At 44.9% G+C, this 19,703-nt stretch overlaps 1 protein-coding gene across 7 annotated transcripts in view; it reads right to left on the reverse strand.

Moving 5' to 3' along the window:
* LOC109918665 (transcription factor HIVEP3) overlaps positions 1–19,703 on the reverse strand; it is a 350,987-nt gene that overhangs the window by 47,770 nt on the left and 283,514 nt on the right. For all 7 annotated transcript variants that reach the window (XM_048613197.1, XM_048613198.1, XM_048613200.1 and 4 more), the window contains 2 exons: positions 4,513–10,111; positions 2,131–2,276 (listed from right to left, as the gene is read on the reverse strand). In XM_048613197.1, coding sequence (XP_048469154.1) covers positions 2,131–2,276; positions 4,513–9,783 — 5,417 coding nt within the window. In that variant the 5' untranslated portion in view covers positions 9,784–10,111. The remainder of the gene's footprint in view (positions 1–2,130; positions 2,277–4,512; positions 10,112–19,703) is intronic.

Here is a 19,703-nt window from a genome sequence, read left to right on the forward strand (position 1 = left end):
ATGCATTAAAAACCAAAAGCATTTCCAAGAAGTTCATGATTTGGATTCCAGCCCAAATCACCATATCACAATGCAAAAGATTCTTGAGGCTTTCTCAAAGGCCATTTCAATCATGCATATTTCCAAATACTACCTTTTTCCCAATTCACCTTTGTACACATTCAAAGAGGCTGTTTACTTTAAAAATTTTGAAATAATAAACCAGTTCACTAAATTCAATCTTTTCAAATTAAAAAAAAAGCTGTACTGGAATAAATGCCACCCAAGTCAACAGACTTTTCCCCTGGGCTTCCAATGTGGCAGCTTACACAGTTATAAGGATAGGCCTCTTGAACAGAAGTGGCAAATGTTAAGTTGCAGGGTTCCCTCCCACAGATTGACTGATGGGTTCAGGCTCTAAACTGCCAAAGAAATTTGCAGACCACAAAATTTGCTTAAAATGTGAAAACAGGTGCAGAGATTACCATGCCAAATTACCACAAGGCCATTGCTTCCCTTGTGGGTGTAGACAGTTTGTAAAATTTGTTCAACACTGTTGGGTGGCTGCACAGCTAAACAGGGGTGAAAAATGGTGGGAGAGTAGCAGTGATTAAAGTTAGCCAGTACTACTTAAAGATACCTTGCATCTATTACTTTCTGGCTGCATACGAGAGTAGGAAAAATACTGAACTATGGCACATACAAAGAGAAGGCTACACAAATCTCTGCAATGCATTGTCAGAATTTGGTCTGAGAAGTATGGAGGAAAATTGTCAATTGACAAGAGTCCAAAGGCCCTTAGAACAAATACTCAGCAGACAGTGGGTGCAGATGATTGTGGCACTCTATGCCAGGCGTCTTGGCCCTGAGAATCTGAGTGCAGTCCTGCAAGATGTTCAATGATCTCCCATTAGTGGTCAGGGACAGTACAAGCATCTCCTACCCAACAACTGTACAATTAGCCCCTCAAATGCTTGATGATCCACACCTACATTACTCAAGAACCAATTATTTTCATTTCATCACAAGTAGGTAAGAGGCTGGAATCCTAAAGAATATCTATCACCTACACATGTATCAAAACAACTTACCATCATTTCCACAATAACACTTCCAGACTTCAACAATGTAGCAGATGCATAGGAACATCACCACGTGCAAGATACCCTCTAGCACACACTATCTTAATTTGGAACTGTATCACTGCCCCTTCATTGTCACTGTGCTCCTTGCATAATAGCACTGTGGGCACATGTACACTTCACGAACTTACAATGGTTCAAAAAGGAGGATTGCCATCACACTTGAGTAGTTAATGATAGGCAACAAATGCCAGTCTAGCAAGTGATGCCCACATCCGATGAACAAATAAAAAAAGTTTGTTAAAATAATGGACTTCCTATTTTAGAAATATTAGGCCTTTATAGTGTCTGGTTTAAGTTTTATGAAGTTATAGATATATCTGTGGAACTGTGTTGTCTTTTAAGCAGACAGGGCTTCTAGGTCCGATTGACTGAAATGTAGGAACTTGCTCACTGTTTCAGGATAACAGTAGCAATTAATTATACTGATTATGAACAATCTGTAACTAAGACCATAACTGCTTAGTTAGAAAATTGATACGGGATGAGATGAATGATGCCAACATGAGTTTGCAATGCCTCATTTTAAACTCATGCTCAGCAAGAATGATGATGAGAAAGTAACACCCAGTTTTTAATGCAGCTTCTTTTTCTTGCTATTCTAGTATTAATGTTCATTAATGATAAATACTCTTTAACAAATATAGACAAGAGGCATTTTAGCCCATGCTCCACAGTCTCCCTCAATCCATCTCCAGAAACATGGGTGATTATCTCTGTTACCTTAAACATCTTCAATGACAAGTTGCAGTGCAAGTATCTCAAGTTTTGTGTCAAAAAATAATTGCTTAATACTTGTGTCTTCTTTGTCTTGGTAGTGGTGGGGTAGGGAAGAGAAGATTTCCCTGAAAGCAGCTATATGCTGAAAAGATTTGTAATTTTACCATTCTAACACTTGTCACTGCAGTGTTAAGCTTTCGCCCAGGCAAACTTCTTCAATTGAAAAGGTCACTTCAGAGCAATATCTCCATGGCTCTTTATTGTAGGCATATTAGAACACTGCTCTTACCCTCCTTCAAAAATCTTAATTCTAGTTGGTTCCAGTCTCTTGGGTGTTGATGTTTCATCTTCATGTTTCTCCCTCCTTTCTTCTTCCTTCTCTATTTTGCAGACTTCTTTTCTACCATCACCAGGAAGCGGGGTAGGTATACGAATCTGTGCAGGAAGATTTGAATTGCATAATTAGTATAATTGTGGGTAATATGTTTGATATCAGCACAGAGGGGTCTGGGAGTAATTGGACAGTTAATGTCCAAACAGACAATTAAAAGATATGTTAATGTAGTGGTAATGTCACTGAACCAGTACATCAAGAGGCCCAGGCTAATTCTCAAGGTTCAAATTCCATGGCAATTGGTGGAATTTAATTTTAATTAATAAAGTCTAGAATTGAATGCTAGTCTCACTAATGATGATCATGAAACCATCATTGATTGTTGTAAAAACCTAGCTGCTTCATTAATGCCTTGAGAGAAGGCAATCTACTGGCAAACATGTGAATGAAGATCCATAGCAATGTGACTGACTCTTCACTGTCCTCTGGAACGTCCTAGCAAGCCACTTAATTCAAGGACAACAGGTATGAACAACAAATATTGCCCTCATCTGCAATGTCCCCATCCCATGAAAGAAACGAAAGCAAACATTTGGTAAATTTTAGTCAAAATAGTGGAATACCAGTCACCAGAAGTTAAGGTAAATGCATTGGTTAGGCCTCACTTAGAGCTGTGTGTTCAACAGCAAACACCCAGTCACTGAAAATTAAATATATGCATTAACAAGGCTCCACCATGCATTGGGAAGATATCGGGTGCATTGACTTTGAGGTTGTGGAAAAGCCAACTTATGTCTAAGTCAGTGGCCAGAAAAAGGGCTGGAATTTGTGGGGAGATTATGGAGCTTTTTTTAAAAAAAAAACACATTCATTGATGTGGTGTGTACACTGCTGGATGCGTCAGCATTTATTGCCCATCTCTGGCTGCTTTTGAGAAAGTCATGGTAAGCTGCCTTCGGGAAGTTGATTACTCATTGTGGAATTCCCAGTCTCTGATGCGCTCCTGAAGCCACTGTATTTACACGGTTAGTCTAGTTCAGTTTGTGGTCAATGGAAGCTCTCAGGATGTTGATACAGGGATTCAATGACGGATATACCATTAGAAGACAAGTGGCAATAATTAGGCTGTCTCTTGTTGGAAATGGTCATTGCCTGGCACTTGTGCAGCATGAATTTTATTTGCAACTTGTCAGCCCAAGCCCAAATACTATCCAGATCTTGTTACATTTGCTCACATACTGCTTCAGTATCATCAGTCATGAACGGTGCTGAGCACTGCGCAGTCAGCAGCAAACATCTTCATTTATGACCTTTTGATGGTCCTGGCATAACCTCCTGCATTTTTCTTTGAACCAGGGTTGATAACCCAGCTTGATGGTTGAGGGGGCTATGCCAGGCCATGAAGTTGCAGATTGTGCCAGAGTGGGATTCTGCTGATGGCCTACAGTGCCTCATGGGTGCCCACTCTTGACTTAGTAGATCTATTTGAAGTCTATCATTCAGCACAGTGGTAGTGGTATACAACATAGTGGAAAGTAGCTTCAATGAAGATGAAACTTCATCTCAGTCACAAGGACTATGCAATGGTCACTCCAGTCAATACTGTCATGGACAGATGCATCTAGAGCAGGTGAGGATGATATCAAGTATGTTTTTCTTCTTCATTTCTTTGAGTACTGCCACACCCAGTATAGCTGCTATGCCTTTTAAGACTCACCCTGCTCGGTCAGTAGTGATGCTATTGAGCTACTCACATGATGGACATTGAAGTTTCCACTGAAAGTACATTTTGTGTCTTCACCATCCTCTGTGCTCTCTGCAAAGTATGCTCAACATGGAAGAACATTGATCCTAGGGGAGGGGAGGTTGTGGTATGTGGTAATCAGCAGAAGGCTACCTTGCCCATGTTTGATCTGATGCAACGAGCTTTCATGGCGTCCGAAGTCAATGTTAAGAACTTCCAGGGCAACTCCCTTCTGACTGTCTACCCTCTGCTGGGCCTGTCATTCTGATGGGACAAGACATAACCACGACAGTGATAGTATTTATTGGGATATGGTCTGCAAGGTGTGATTCTGAGAGAATGCCTGTTGCTTGAATAACTTGTAAATATTTGTTCAGAACAAAATCAGTAAAGTTCACAGGTTTTATGAGAGAAAGAAAAAAAGTGAATTTTGTGCAAGTCTCAATTACAAAAGATCTATGCTTCTTTTTAAAGCCCATGCAAATTATGTGGCTTACAGCTGTCCATTTGCTGAATATTTACATCTATTCCTCTTAATGGAGCTATTAGCCACACAGTGTTAAAACCAAAGCTGCGTCCCACGTTAGCCTTACCTCGCTAACTCGGAGCTTCCTTGTGTTCGATGGGACCAGTTTTCCTGTCTCTCGCCGTGGAACTGCTGCCATGGTGTAGATTTCCTTGCTGGTTTTCTGCTTTGATCTCAGGAGTGCAAGGCTTAGCTTGGTTGACATGCCAGGTAGGTTGGGATTGTACAAGCTGATGCACCAACTAGCATACACCGAAGATCTTCGGTCAGTTTGCTGCATGGGATTTGGTTTGGTGTACTTCAGGTAGCACCAACTGACATTAGTGGTTGTATGGAGGCTCGGGAAGTGCAGTACCTGCTGGATATCACTAACCTCTGTCAGAAGGGCGCTGGGCTTTGCAGGGCTAGGACTAGTGGGTGGCTCAGGTAAAGTGCTGGTGGTAGATTGCTGAAGCTCTTGCACATGAACAGGGGCTCTCTCTTGGACAGTCTCCTGGGAATCTTCCTTCTTCACAGGCCCTAAAAGCAGTTTACTTCTGTATTGGTGTCCGGGCCAAGGTTTGTATACTTCCGACGGCCCAGGTGACTGAAGGGGGAACTGTGGGAGGGGTAGAGTCTGCTTTGCACCGGAATCCCACTCTTGGGAGGTTTGAGTAGATGAGGCCTTGGACTCACCCAGTTGTTGTTTTGCCAGCTGAGGTTTCTGTAGTCTTGTAGCATCCTCTGCCCTTGCATGCATTGCACTTAAATGTTTAACTGGTTCAGTGCTCTCTTCAGATTCCTCTTCAATCTCTTCCTCCTTCACACGCTTCTGTTGTTGGGTCTCCATGGTCAGTTCTAAGCTACCTGCTGGAGACAACATTCGTTTGCTTCCCCCAATGGTGGTCTGATAACTATCTGTGCCACACATGCCCTCTGTTGGTGAGGTGAGTGGTATATAACCCTTTCTTTCTGTCATGGGTAATGGAATTCTTAAGTATGGCGATTGGAACAAATCTCTATGGTGGCCAGCAATCATCTGTGACAAATCGAGCCCTATCCCCTGCATTGCTGCAGTACATACAAGGGTACCTTTGGGTTTGCTATCTTCCACTCTGCAAATGACCACTGCAGGAGGACTTTCTGCTGACTGCGTCACCAACATCTGTGACAGAGTTGTGTACATGGCACTGCCGTAGGTTGGCATATGGGTCTGGACTCTGACGGGCACCACAAGCGACACCACAGGCTGCAGGAGCTCGGGAAATTCAGTGACTGCGGGCTGCGATGTTGCTAACGATGCAGTGCCTGGAGAGATGGCTGAAGAGAGGACTGCACCAGCTGAACTGTACTCGGACTGCGAAGGGAAAGGTGGCGAGGAAGAAGGAACACGGATCGGGGGAGACAGATGCGACGTGAGCTTTGCCTCCCTGAAATGACCACCAGTTTCTGCTTGCAGCTGATAGGCCAGCTGCGAGTGCAATGGCAGGTAGGCAGCTTGTGAAGTGGACGAGGGAGCCAATCGCTGTCTGTGCAGTAGCGACGAAGGATGAACAGGCAACTCAACAGGCTGTTGTAGAAGCTGTTGTGCAGCCTGCAACTGGGCTGGTTGAATGGACAGCTGTGGCGATGGAAACAGAGGATAAGGGATGTGAGGCAGAGCTACAGGAGTAGAAAGCACCTCTGGCATCACCGGTGATGGCAGCAGTGATGGTATCTGCCCTTGTTGCTGAAGATGGTGCTGAGCCGGGAAAGGAGAGAGCTGCTGCTGCAGGTATTGCTTCTGTTGTGGCACTGCTTGTGGTAATGGCTGCTGAAACGCTTGGAAGGCCTCGGTTGGTGGCTGGGTATAAAACAGTTGGGCAGCATCAGATGGCAGCTGGGAAACACTCGGCTGGCAGGAGTGAGGCAATGGCGGAGGAGGAGGGGAAGAACGATAAAGAGAACTTGGCCCATGAGCAGAAGACATGCCAGGACTGTGGACTTGTTCGAGTTTCTCTTGCTTTGAGCTGGATTTGGCCTCTTGCTCAGATTCGCCGTAGCCACTCAATGAGGTCTGGCGCACCAAGAAACACCTTCTCCGCTCTTTCAAAGGGGAGGCCAGCTTCAAGCTGGAGGACGAATCGGAAGACAGGCTCCCATAATCAAACGACTTGCTGCGAGCTTCAGATGCTTCTGAAGGATGCTGTCCACTGGAGGCTTGTTCGGATGAGGACCGCCTCATTTCACGTTGGTGATGGTAGTGAGCGGGCACCGTCAGCATGTGAGAGCCCAGGGGCCTGGCATGGATCTCCGACAGTGGCCCAGCCACTTCCTTTAACAAGGAGGCTTCTGGTGGTTTACAATGCTCTTCCCTTTCAAATGATGCTGAGCGGCTGGAACCATGGGAGATACTGCTCTCTTGACTCGGGCTCCTCGCCAGCGTGACGGACTCAAAACTCGATTCTCCCGAAGACTGCGACATCTCAGCCAGGCGTAACCTCTTCTTTTTGGGTGGCAGCTTCTCAGTTGGAAACTGCGAAAGGGTCTGACTTCTCTGGGGCCACTGGAACTCCTCAGGAGCCCTTTCTGGCTCTTTGGTGGCCACCTCTTTGTCCCTCTCCGATTTTTCCGGCTCCTCGGTCACAAGGATTTCAGGGACTTGGATTTTGCGCTGGCGGACCAGTCGGGCTTGTAAGGGATGGTGATGATGGCGAGGATGTTGAGGGGCAGAGTGCCAAGCTAACGCTGGTTCTGCCCCCACTGATTGTGGAGGATACTCAACGGACAGGCTTTCTTGGGAACTCACGCTGCTGAGGTGCTCAAGAGATTCTGATTTTTCGAACGAACTGGGCCTGCTGAGAGCGTTGGTGTGCTGGATTACTGAGATTTCTTTTGCAGTTGCTCTTTTGCTGCCACTCTCTGAACCCAGGGCCTGAGGTTCAGTCGACATAGGCCCAGCTCTGATGCCCGACTCCAAACCCACTTCCATGGCTTCACTTTTGGGTCCAGGATGGGTCAATCCTGAGGGACTGCCGGCAGTCTGAGATGACAGAGGTGCCGAACTGGGGGAGGGCACGGCCCCAACACTGGATGGCACGCTGGGCGCCGCAATGGAGGAGGAGGCGGTGGCGGCTGATCGACTGCTGTAGTCACCCGGCGGTTCCTCATCATCCCCAAGGCTCTTCTCTTTCCTCCTCTTCCTTGCCGGTGTGAGCTCGAGCGATGGGCGTAGCTTGTAGTGCACCATCTGTGGCTGCATATCATGAGGTAGAGCTCCATGTTGGCTTTCTCGAGGAACGTGCGCCAGGTACGGCCGGGACCTTGGGGCGTGCAGTTCCGAGCAGTAATACTTCTTGTGCGTCTCATAGTTGTTCCGTTTACGGTACCGGGCCCCACAGATGTCACACTCGTACATCAGCCCCTTCACCCGGGAGCCTCTCTTGGTCTTTTTGGTGGGATCGCCCTCTGCAGGCTCCTGCTCCTCACCCGACCTGCTGGGCGGCGCCTGCATCTCTTTGGCCAAATAGCCGCCTTCCTCCGTCTGGTACTCCATGCCAGAGGGCAACTCGATGGCCTTCTGCCTCTTCAGCATGCGGTGCTGGGAGATGAGCCCGTGGCTCTGGCTGTAGACCTGCTCAGGGTCAGCCATCCTGTCATCGAAGGAGTAGCTTCCCTTGAATGTTTGTGGAAAGCAGGCACTGCCTGCAGAAGGCATGGAGTTGCTCCTGGTCAGAGGCACTGTTTCGGTGGTACTGTGGACATGGCGTGCCGCTGAGAACGGGTGTCTACTGGGGTCGGAGCCCAGCGGCTTTAGGTCGAACTGGAAAGATTCCCTGGAGGTACTTGGCTTTGGAGACTCAATGCTACCGCGTCTGGACAGTGAGGTTCTACGAGGCTTGACGCTGTCAATTTGACTGGTGTCCACCACCGCCTCGTTGATGGTGATGAGCTTGGTGATGTGTTCAATGACGTTCTGTTCCATTTGGGCCTTGGGCAGGGAAAACGAAAGGCCACTGGGTTTGTCTTCCAAGGCCATCTGCTGCGTCCTCTGGGTGGCACTCGCTGCTATCATGGATGTTTTCTGACCGTACCGGCCATACTTGCCGAGGATGATCTCGGCGTAGGACTTTGCGCTGGTCTGGGGAGGGCTGATTTGCAGCTCTGCGCTATCCGAGCGGGAGAAGTAACCTGACTCTGTGCTCCCTTTGCTCCCAGGACTCAGGAAAGTGTTGGACTGTTCGTCGGCCAGCGCCTTCCTCCTTTCACTCAGCCGTAGCGCCAGTTTTTGCTTGATGGTGTGAGAGTCTTCGGGCTTGTGGCTGAAGGAAAGGTCAAGGGAGGAGGACTCAGAGGCCTGCGAGCCCTCCTCCAGAGATGGCGTCTCATTCTGCTGCGCTAACGTGAAGGTGGATCGCCGGGGGCTCGGTTCCTGGGCAGCAAGGGAGCTGGAACTCGGAATGTGCTTGTGCTTGGGGGGCAGGTCAGTGAGCGGGTGGGCGGACATGGCCGTGGTCTCATCCTCCGAATCGGTGCTTTCGTCCCCCTCGGTGTGCTCCTCCGGCTCGTCCCCGCTCAGTTTCTCCATCTCCAGGGCAGAGGCACCTTCAAACATCTCACCCTTGGCACCCGGCACCAGCCCCGCTTTGAGCTTGTGAGCATGGGATTTGCGATGCTTATACAAGTTGCTTTTGGTCTTGAACGAGAAGCCGCAGGAGTGGCAAGGGTATGGGCGCTCACCGGTGTGGGACCTGATGTGCTTCTGCAGCACGCTGGGCTTGGCGCACGGCCGCCCACAGAAATGGCAGATGTACTTGCCGGGCTTTTGCGGTTTCCTCTCCTTCCTGGGCGCCTCGTCTTGCTTCGGGGCCACCTGGTGACCATAGGCATGGTCCTCTTTGGGGGGACAGCGGGAGGGGAGAAGGTGCCCACCGTGCGAGGGAAGCCCGCTGTGGACGAAAGAGCCTGATGCCACAGGGCCCCGAGGGTCAAACAGCTGCCAGGAGCGTCTCTCCAGACTGAGTTCGGGTTTTACCGGGGCCATGAACGCTGGGGGCATGGGCTGCTGCCGGAGCTGGGCTGGGACGTGCTGCGGGTGCTCGAAGGAATAAGCGCCGGTGTGGGGTTTGGGCTGGTCGTGCGCTGGGGTCTGGGGGTGGGCCCGCTCCCCTGTGGAAAGCTGCAGCGGGGCTGAGAAACACGGTGGGGGAGGGACAATGTCACCACCGAGGCTTCCTGGAGGATGGAGCTGGCTTGGTTGGTAGGCAACGGTGGACCTTACACTGGAGGGAGAAACGTCACCCGTGCTCGATGTTCTACAAGGGCTCTGCTCGACCCTTCCTGTACATTTCTGGCGGGCACTGCTTGGCTCAGGATCCATGACCTTCAAGTGCTATAGCGTTGGAGCTTGGCAGGATTCATTTGCTAAACCTTGTGTCTTTCAGAAAAACAACAAAACCCCTGCGCTGCTCACATGTGTCGAGAATGTTCCAACAGTTTATTTTGTTACGTTGCTGATAGAAGTGTTCCTGCTTGGTAACTGATGCAAAGCAAAAGGGACATTTATTGAAAGTTCACTTCATGGTGAGTTCCTTTGAAGGCAATTATCAATCGTATGCGACTTCGAGATTGTCATTCCAAACCATTTTCCTGAAATATTCTTCACAGCTTCTGTTTTCTTCCATTATAGCTTGGAGTTGACTGTATTCCTTCATCAAAAACACAAAAGGACAGTAAGTACAACATGCATTTGTACTGCACTTGTGTAAAATATTCCAAGGCATTGTGTGAAAATTTGACTCATCAAGACTTGAAGAGCTATTAATGCAAGTGGCAAAAAGCTTGGTCAAACAATTAGGTGCAAAAGGGCATCTGAAGGGAAGTGAAAAGAAAAGTGATATTTACAGAGAGAATTTGGGGTCAAGGCATCTAAATGCAATGTCACCAATGGTGCATCAATGAAAATGGGGGGCGGGGGGGTGATGAGCAAGAAACCAAACTGCTTTTTGCATGCCTCAGCAACTGCTCAGCCAAATGCAAGCCTTCTAAACAAAAACTACTGGCTGCTAGATCCCTTGCCTAAGGTTTCCTAGACATTTTATTTTTGGGAAGGATTTTGCCATGGAAACAATCCTGAAAAATGAAAATGGAAAAGAAGTCAATGATTCATGCCAAGTTGGTTTGACCTGAGCTCTTGCTTATAAAATACTGTCTTCTGGAGCGTCAGGTAAAAGGTGCCTAGTGCCCCACACTGAATATTACCCCCTCTCAAGTGTACTGCTACTTAAGTTGTCATCAACTTCAGGATACCAGGTTTGGCAATAATCATAGCCTCACCCATGTTCCAAGAACAAATAAAACAAAAATCAAAGTCCTCCAAACCATTCATCAATACTCGGAGATCTTTCTGCACGGGTATCAGTAGACCACAGTCTCCAGTAAAACAGGTCTAAGACTGCATCAACTAATCAATTGAACCAACTAAAGAAGAGAGAGTGTTGAAAATTGGAAAAGCAAGAAATAAGCTTAACGTTACAGACTGATGGCCTTTCATTAGAATAGAATTGGGAGCTGTTTGGAATTGAACAGAAGGAAGCAAGTACTAAGCCTGGGAAAAGAAGAGTAGAGACAAGAGCAAAAGGAGAAATGTTGGAGTGATTAAATGACTAAAGGGATAACGGTTGAAGCTAAAGAGCATTTTATTAGGATTAGCAAAGAAAGCAGAAATAAAAATGGAAAATGCTAGAAATACCCAGCATGTCCAGCAGCATCTGTGGAGGTAGAAGAGAGGTAATGATTCAAATAGATGACCTTTCATCAGAATAGAATTATTCCCTTTGAATCAAAAGTCATTGACCTGAAATGTTAACTCTATTGCCCCACTGGCACTGCCAGACCTGCTGAATCTTTCCAGTATCAGAGATATAGATAGAGTAGACAGCCAGAGACTTTTTCCTAGGGTGGAGGTAGCTTTTACGAGGGGACATAGTTTTAAAGAGAAAAAGGGAGGTAGATATCGGGGAAACGTCAGAGGTAGGTTCTTTACTCAGAGTGGTAGGGGCATGGAATGCATTGCCGGAGAGGGTAGTGGAGTCGGCCTCATTAGGGGCATTTAAGCGGCTATTAGATCGGCACATTGATGATAGTATAAAGGTAGGGGTGGAGGTTAGATAGACCTTCGGTTTCGGGTAAAAGTTCGGCACAACATCGTGGGCCGAAGGGCCTGTAATGTTCTATGTTCTATGTTCTATGTTCAGTATTTCCTGTTCTCACGTCAGATTTCCAGTATCCACTGAATAAAGAAATAACAAAATTAAGCAGTATCTGCACTTGCTGTCTGAAAAGATGGGAGCAGTATTTATGATTGAAAGTTATTTAAATCAGTTTTGAGGCGGGGAGCCTGATCAAAAATGCTTGCGGTTCCATTGAGTATACTCGAAATGTATGAGGCAGTGAACAAGTGAGGTCAGAGTGGGAGAGGGGTACAGAATGAAAAAGGACAAGCAAGTGAAAGCTCAGTAACATGCAGACTGGGTCTTTTAGCAAAGTGACCCCCAGTCAACTAACTGCAGCAACTTGGGAAGAAAGGCCTTTTAAACGCTGGTTGGAAATCATCTATAGGTAAGAGTAAACTAGATTATTTCTGAAATAATGTGGATGGTTTAAATCAGTTGATGGTGCCAGGGAACACTGTTGGTGATGTTACCTAAATTCTGGCAAAAGTCAGATGGCATTGAACCTTAAATGGATATTGGCTTGACTGGGTATATACTGTCATCTAATTCTGTCAACCTAACCTTCTTTCTCCCTTACTTGCTTATCTAGCTTCCCCTTAAATGCATCAATGCTCTTTGCCTGAATTACGCACATGGTCAGAAGTTTCATATTCTAATCACAGGTACGACAAATGAACGCCTGAACTATGAACCATTAAGGTTAATGGATTAGAAATGTCAGGGAGGAGCACAGCTTAATCTCCAACTGTGAATCACTAACAGATGCTGTGGAAGTTTAAAGCCCTTAACTCTTCAATGTCAGGCGACTGTAATGAATTATTCTTTAGAACACTAAAGCAGAATACATCTACCTATCTATACTGTATTGAGAGCCTTGGGTGCAGCATAGCCTTAGGGTAAGTTCACAGGTATGTCCCATCTCCCATTGCACTGTTGATAAACAATTTCTTTATAAACCAGACCTGCTGACTGACAGAGAGAACTCCTTGGTAAGTCAGCTAGCCCTTCAAGAAAATACATGAAAAGTTTCAAATTTGTTTTTTTTTCTTAAACAGCACAGACACAGGTTACTTGCTCCAAGAAGTCTACGCCAATAATCCACTTAAGCCTCCTCCCTTCAGCTACTGTCATCAACATATGCTTTTATGTCATTCACCTGAACACAGAATGCATGTCAAAGTGAGTGAGCAAGCAAGGTATCTCAGGTTGTCATTGGTAATGGTGGTAATGGTCCTTGTGGGACCATCGGCATCTCTCTCTAAGTGGTCACACAGCTTGATGTATACCAAATGGGAATAAGCAAGGAGACAGGTTACCGCAAACTTTCATGGCCAGGACGCGGATTGAGCCTGTTGTATTGATAATGTTTCGCAACATACTCAAGCTATCTAGCCAGCTGAACTAACTGACACCTACATGTTGCAGGTAAATGGCAGCTAATGGCCTGCAGCTGTAAGCAGTTTAACTCCAAATGCAGGCTCCTGACTTGCCTCGAATGCAGGCTGCTGGAGTAAGTGCTCAGGTAGAGCTGGTCAGTGTGTGCACTTCTTTCACAAGTACACAGACCAGCATTTACCATGAAGCTGACTTTAGTTCTGAGCACATGGACAGCTCCCTAGATCACCAAATCCACCAGTACAGAAGGCAGTCATTAGGCCCAACAAGTTGCATTTATGTAGTACACTTAACATAGTAAAGAACTCGTGGTGTTTCACAGGAGTATGTGTCAAAATAGGTTTGAAGTTTACCATGTAAAGACATAATAGGATAAGTGACCAAAAGTTTGGTCAAGAGTAAGTTTTAAGAAATATCTTAAATAAGGCAAAAGGAAGTAAGAAAGGAATTCCAGAATTGAGGACAGAGACAGCTGTAGTTACAGTCACTAATGATAAAACAGGAAAGTCGAGTTGAGGCCAAGATGAGATTGGCCGTGATTGTATCAAACAGCAGAGCAGGCTCGAGGGGCCGAATTGTCTTTGTCTACTCCTGCTCCTGCTCCTGGTTATGTTCTAACAAAGAAAACAGAGGGTACAGGGCTCCTGATGGATTGTCGAGCTGGAGGAGATAAATAGAGATATACAGGGGGTCAAATGGAGGAATCTGAAAACACTGCCAATTTTAAAATTAAGACATTGTGAACCGGGAGTCACTGTAGGCCACCGAGCAGGATTTGGTCCAAGCCGAGATATGGATGGCAGAGTTTAAGATGAGCTGAACGTTATCAAGGGTTGAAGATAGGAGGCCAGTGGGAGAGCATTAGTAATTGCTGATGGAAACAATGGATTGTGGAGACTTGATGGAAGCATTTTTCCAATTGTGTGTTTCCTGCCATCCCCCTGTAATCTCATGAATTAGAGTCAAACAGTCATACAGCACAGAAACAGACCCTTCGGTCCAACTCATCCACACCAACCAGACAAACTAATTTGACCTAGTCCCATTTGCCAGCATTTGGCCCAGATCTCTCTAAACCCTTCCTATTCATATACCCATTCCAGATTCCTTTTAAAATGTTGCATTGTATCTGCCTCCACCATTTCCTATGGCAGCTTGTTCCATATGTGCCCCACCCACTGTGGGAAAAAGTTACCACTCAGATCCTTTTTAAATCTTCCTCCTCTCACCTTTAACCTATGCCCTCTAGTTTTGGACTCCTCCACCCTAAGAAAAAGAATTTGGCAATTCACCTGATCAATGCCCCTCATGATTTTCTAAACCTTTGTAAGGTCACCCCTCAGTCTCCAATGCTCCAGGGAAAAAGCCCTAGCCTATTCAGCCTCTCCCTATCGCTTAAATCCTCTCGTCCTGGCGACATACTAGTAAATCTTTTTTGCACCCTCTCAAGTTTAACAACATTCTTCCTATAGACGGGCAACCATAATTGTATGCAGTCTTCCCAAAGTGGCCTCACCAATGTCCTGTACAGCCCAACATGCCATCCCAACTTCGATACTCCGTGTTATGACCAATGAAGGCAAGTGTGTCAAACGTCTTCTTCACCACCCTATCTACCTGTGACTCCACTTTCAGAGAACTATGTACCTGCACTCCAAGGTCTCTTTGTTCAGCAACACTCCCCAGGACCATACCTTTAAAGTTTATACGTCCTGCCCTGGTTAGCCTTAGTAAAATGCAACACCTCATGTTTATCTAAATTAAAGTCCATTTACCACTCCTTAGCCCATTGGCTCATCTGATTGAGGTCCTGTTATATTCTGAGATAATCTTCTTCACTGTACACTATACCGCCTCTTTTGGTGTCATCTACAAACTTACTAACCATACCTCCTAAATTCGCATCCAAAATTATTTATGTAAATGAGGAAAAGCAGTGGACCCAGCACTGATCCTTGTGGCACACCACAGGTCACAGGCATCTAGTCCAAAATACAACCCTCCCATCACCACCCTCTCTCTTCTACCTTCAAACCAATTTTGTAACCAATTGTTTAGCCTCCCTGGATCCCATGTGATCTAACCTTACTAACCAGTCTACCATACAGAACCTTGTCGAACGCTTTGCTGAAGTCCATGTAGACAACGTCTACTGCTATGCTTTCATCAATCTTCTTTGGCACCTCTTCAAAAACCTTAATCAAGTTAGTAAGACATGATTTCCCACACACAAAGCCATGCTGAGTATCCCTAATCAGTCATTGCCTATCGAAATGCATGTAAATCTTGACCCTCAGAATCCTCTCCAGCAACTTACTAGATATCAATTTTGTGTTTAAAGTTACTATTGCATTTTTTTTTGACCTACTTTCTACTCTTTAGTATCTCATTAAAAAAAAAAATCCTCAAAGCGCTGATAAGGGCTCCTTGATTATCCGGTAGACAGCAGGGCAACTTTCTAAATCCGTATCTGCAATAGATAAGATTTAAACCCCAATGCGTACACTCCAGAACTGTGACCCTTATGGATTTGAGAGTCTAATTGTGAAGTTCTCCTACCACAAACAAGAAAGTTTTTGTTTGGAAAGGCGGGATGTTAGCTGACCAATGGCAGGAAATATGGTTGGAAATCATGTGATGAGACCTCTAGGAATATTTCTGAAGTTGTCAACTCCAACCTCTCAAAGTCTTGTCAATTCAGGTCGGTTTGCACTGGTATTTTCTATTTAGTGTTCTGTACTGTGTCAATTCTAGAAGTCCAGGAGATTAACCTTCAGTTGATTCAGGCATTTGTGATTACAATTTGGTATAAATTAGGTGTGAAAATCTATTCATTTTATTACAGCCATATTATTACAGCCCTCCAGTCATGTTCCATTAGTTATACGCTACATACAGTGTATACCACAAACCAACATCTCAGGGGTTTAACTGCACAAGTCTAATAAGTTATTTAGCTAAAGCACTTAATGTTCATGCTTTGCTGCCTCAAAAACCAGTCAATATTACTTAAGACTAAGGCGTAACGATCTTTCAATTGAAAGCAAATCAATTGCACATCAACTCTGACTGCTACAGACAGATCATGGAATTTTTGTTGGATTTTTTCATTCAGCCAGAACAATAAATGCTCAGCCTGATCTGCAGAACAAGAATTGCTCACTTGGTTTTATTCTTAAAATACTTATTTTGATTTCTTAAAACAAAAAAAGCAAAGAGTTAGATAGAGTCTTATGGCACAAATATGCAATGTTTCCCTCCAATTGACAGTGTATTATAGGAAAAATGTCTTAATCTTTTGACCCTTTGATGAGACCTGCTGAAAATTTTTCAAAAAATAAGTCAGTGCCAAAACACCAGCTCCCTCCAATTGTAGAGAAAGGAACAAGCAGAACTCTCATGAAATAGCATCACAAAGTGCTGCATTTGTTGTTAAATAATACTCATTGAGACTATCTCCTTACAGTCTACAGGACCAATAGATGCAAGGTAGGTTTCAATCATTTGAGATGCTTTTCACAACCTCGGGATATCCCAAAGCTTGATACAGCAGATGAGATACTTTTCTGAGGTGTGGTCAGTACCGCATTGAAGAAAATGCAGCAGCCAATTTGTGCAAAGTCCTGAAAGTAGCAATTATTTCAAGATGTTACAGGATGATTAAATATCAGCCAGAACTTGAGGGATTACCCTGCGCTCCTTCAAATCATGGAATAGATTAAAATCATAGGATATTTAAGCACAGAAAGAGGCCACTTGGCCCATCATGTCTGCGTTGGCTGTAGAATTAGCCACACAGCCTAATCCCGCTTTCTAGTATTTGGTCCATAGCTCTGCAAGTTATGGCACTTGAGCTACAATTCAATGAATTGAGAGTTTCTGTCTTTACCGCATTTACTACAGGCAGTGAGTTCCAGATCCTGTTTCTTTTACCTCCACATCACAGGAAGGAGGTGGCTTCAGTTTATCATCTCATTTCAAAGATGGCACTTCAGACAGTGTAGAATCCCCCCAATACTGCACTGGCGTATCTGCTTGGATTATACGATGAATCTTAAAATGAGCTTCAATCCACCACCTTATGACACAGAGATGAGCATGCTCCTCCGAAGAATGACTGATTACTTATTGTTGTAACACATTCATGATGAACTATTTGATGCTGCAGTATAAATTTATGTTTAGTTATGTTCTTTCATCAGAACAGATGAAGTTCAGAAGCTAATTAGTTATATTTTGGATGTAGAGGAAAGCTCTAATTAGAAACAAAATCCCATTTTCTTGCAATATTTATCCACATTAAGTTTATGTTTACTACTGTGTGACACATATTTGTTCATTTCTGATTTTACTTTTAATACAGCCTTACCCCTCATTTCGTTAACTTCATTCTGGAAAACTTCACAACCTCCAATTCTGGCCTCTTTTGCATTCCAGCCTTTCATTAACTTCATTGCGAATGGTCCTGCAATTACCTAGGCCCCTAGCTCTGTAACTTCCTATCTTAATCTCCCTTATTCTTACTGATCCTTTGAGACATTCCTTAAAAACTTACCTCCTGTCCCAGTATCCTCTTATATAGATCGATTTCAAATTTTATATGATAATGCTCCTGTGAAACACCTTGTACATTCTTCTACACTTAATGCAATTTATAAAAACAAGTAGCTGTTGACCTTGAGATTTACGCCAATGAATTTACTCCAATTCATCAGGGCACAGGACGTGTATATACACCACAAGATGCACTACACCCAGTGTCAGTGTTAAAGCACTCTAGATATGTGGAAAAATGATCATTCACAGACAGAGAAAATCCACTTGGTTGATGTCATCACCAAACATATCAATCCATATCTAAAAATAGAAATTGCTGGAGAAACTCAGCAAGTCTAGCAGCAAGTGTGCAGAGAAAGCGGAGTTAACGTTCTGAATCCGCAATCAGTCTGAAGACGGGTCACTCTGCTTTCTCTCCACAGATGCTGCCAGACCTGCTGAGTTTTTCCAACATTTCTGTGTTTGCTTCAGATTTCCAGCATCTGCAGTTTTGTTTTATCATATCTAAAGATAGTTCATGATCATACTCTTTATGTACTTCACATACTGTTCTGTGTTTTTTTAACATACATTCACAATTTGAATTTTATCAATGATTTCATTACATGTAACAGACAGTAAGAATCTCTTTGCCTTATTACTCAATCCCACTTTCCTTTCAGAAAGGCATCCAATTGCCAATTTATACTGTTGACTTCATTTATTTGCCAGATATCTTCCTTACTTTTCAGATGGAAATCATAGGTTATCTGCCAATATCTCTTCTCCCTCCCAAACCGGCAAATTTGCCTTAGTATTATTTCAACCCCTGCTATCATTCCAGTAACTCCATGTAAAACTTCTTTTTGACATCTCGTTGTCTCCAAAAGGGAGCACCTTATTTAAAAGGACCAAAGCTGGGGACTCAACAAAACCATTACTTTGACTTTGGATGATGTACATTATTGTAATTACTGTTGTAGCAGGATCCCAGCAGGCTGTACATCTATCACAAGGCATCACTGGGAACTTTCCTACCCCATAAAAGACCCAAATTCAGACCATTCTAACTTGAATAGTGAGACAATACAGATTCCTACCCGAGATTTCTGGTCAGGTTTTACTCTCACCGCTCAGAGCTGAACGGATTGTACAAAGTCCTGTTTATCATTTATATCTGTGGAGAGTATTTGGTCTCATAATTGGATGGCACAAAATCCATTTAACCGGTGTACAATGGATCCAATGTAGTCAATGCCACCCACCATACTGATGATAGTGGTTTAGTTGGCATTCTGTCCACCTGAAAATAAAATCAGACCTTTGGAAAAATCCAGATCGGTCTGCAAATGGCAGCAGTGAACAAAGATGCAACTGGTTTACTCAAGTACCTGGCAGTCTAATCAGCCATCTGTAAGACAGACACTGGAGGATGCTATCCAAAATGTGAAGGAGAAAAAAAAACAATGAGGCATTCTCAACCATTGTCTGCCCCCAGCTTTATCGTTGGTCTCTCATGAAGCGCTCTGTTGACTGGTGAGTTACCAAATAAGCAATGGTGAATGGCCTCCTTATCTTGCTGGCACTACTTTCAGGAGGCTAGTGGACCAACACGCCCTAGTTTGGCTGAGAGATTCCTTGCGCAGGACACCTTTTGAACCTACTTCATGGAATCATAGAATCCTTAGTGTAAGCAGGCCATTCAGCCCATCAAAGCCACACCGACCTTCCAGAAAGCATCCCATCCAGACCTGCCTCCTACCCTATCCCTGCAACTCTGCATTTCCCATGGCTAATCTACCTAGCCCGCACAACCTGAGGCAATTTAGCATGGCCAATCCACCTAAGCTGCAAACCTTTGGACTGTGGGAGGAAACCAGAGCACCCAGAGGAAACCCACACAGACACGGGGAGAACGTGCAGACTCCACACAGATAATTGGCCAAGGGTAGAATCAAACCCACGTCCCTGGTGCTGAGAGGCAGCAGTGCTAACCACTGGGTCACCATGCTGCCAGGTTGGAGTTAGCTTCTCCATTTAAAAAAAAGATCAGTGGATGAAGGGTCTAGGCCCGAAACATCAGCTTTCCTGCTCCTCTGATGCTACCTCTGAAAGCGTAACCTTGGGGGGAGAA

This window comes from Rhincodon typus, chromosome 27 (genome assembly GCF_021869965.1).
Source record: "Rhincodon typus isolate 14 chromosome 27, sRhiTyp1.1, whole genome shotgun sequence".
Taxonomy (NCBI): domain Eukaryota; kingdom Metazoa; phylum Chordata; class Chondrichthyes; order Orectolobiformes; family Rhincodontidae; genus Rhincodon; species Rhincodon typus.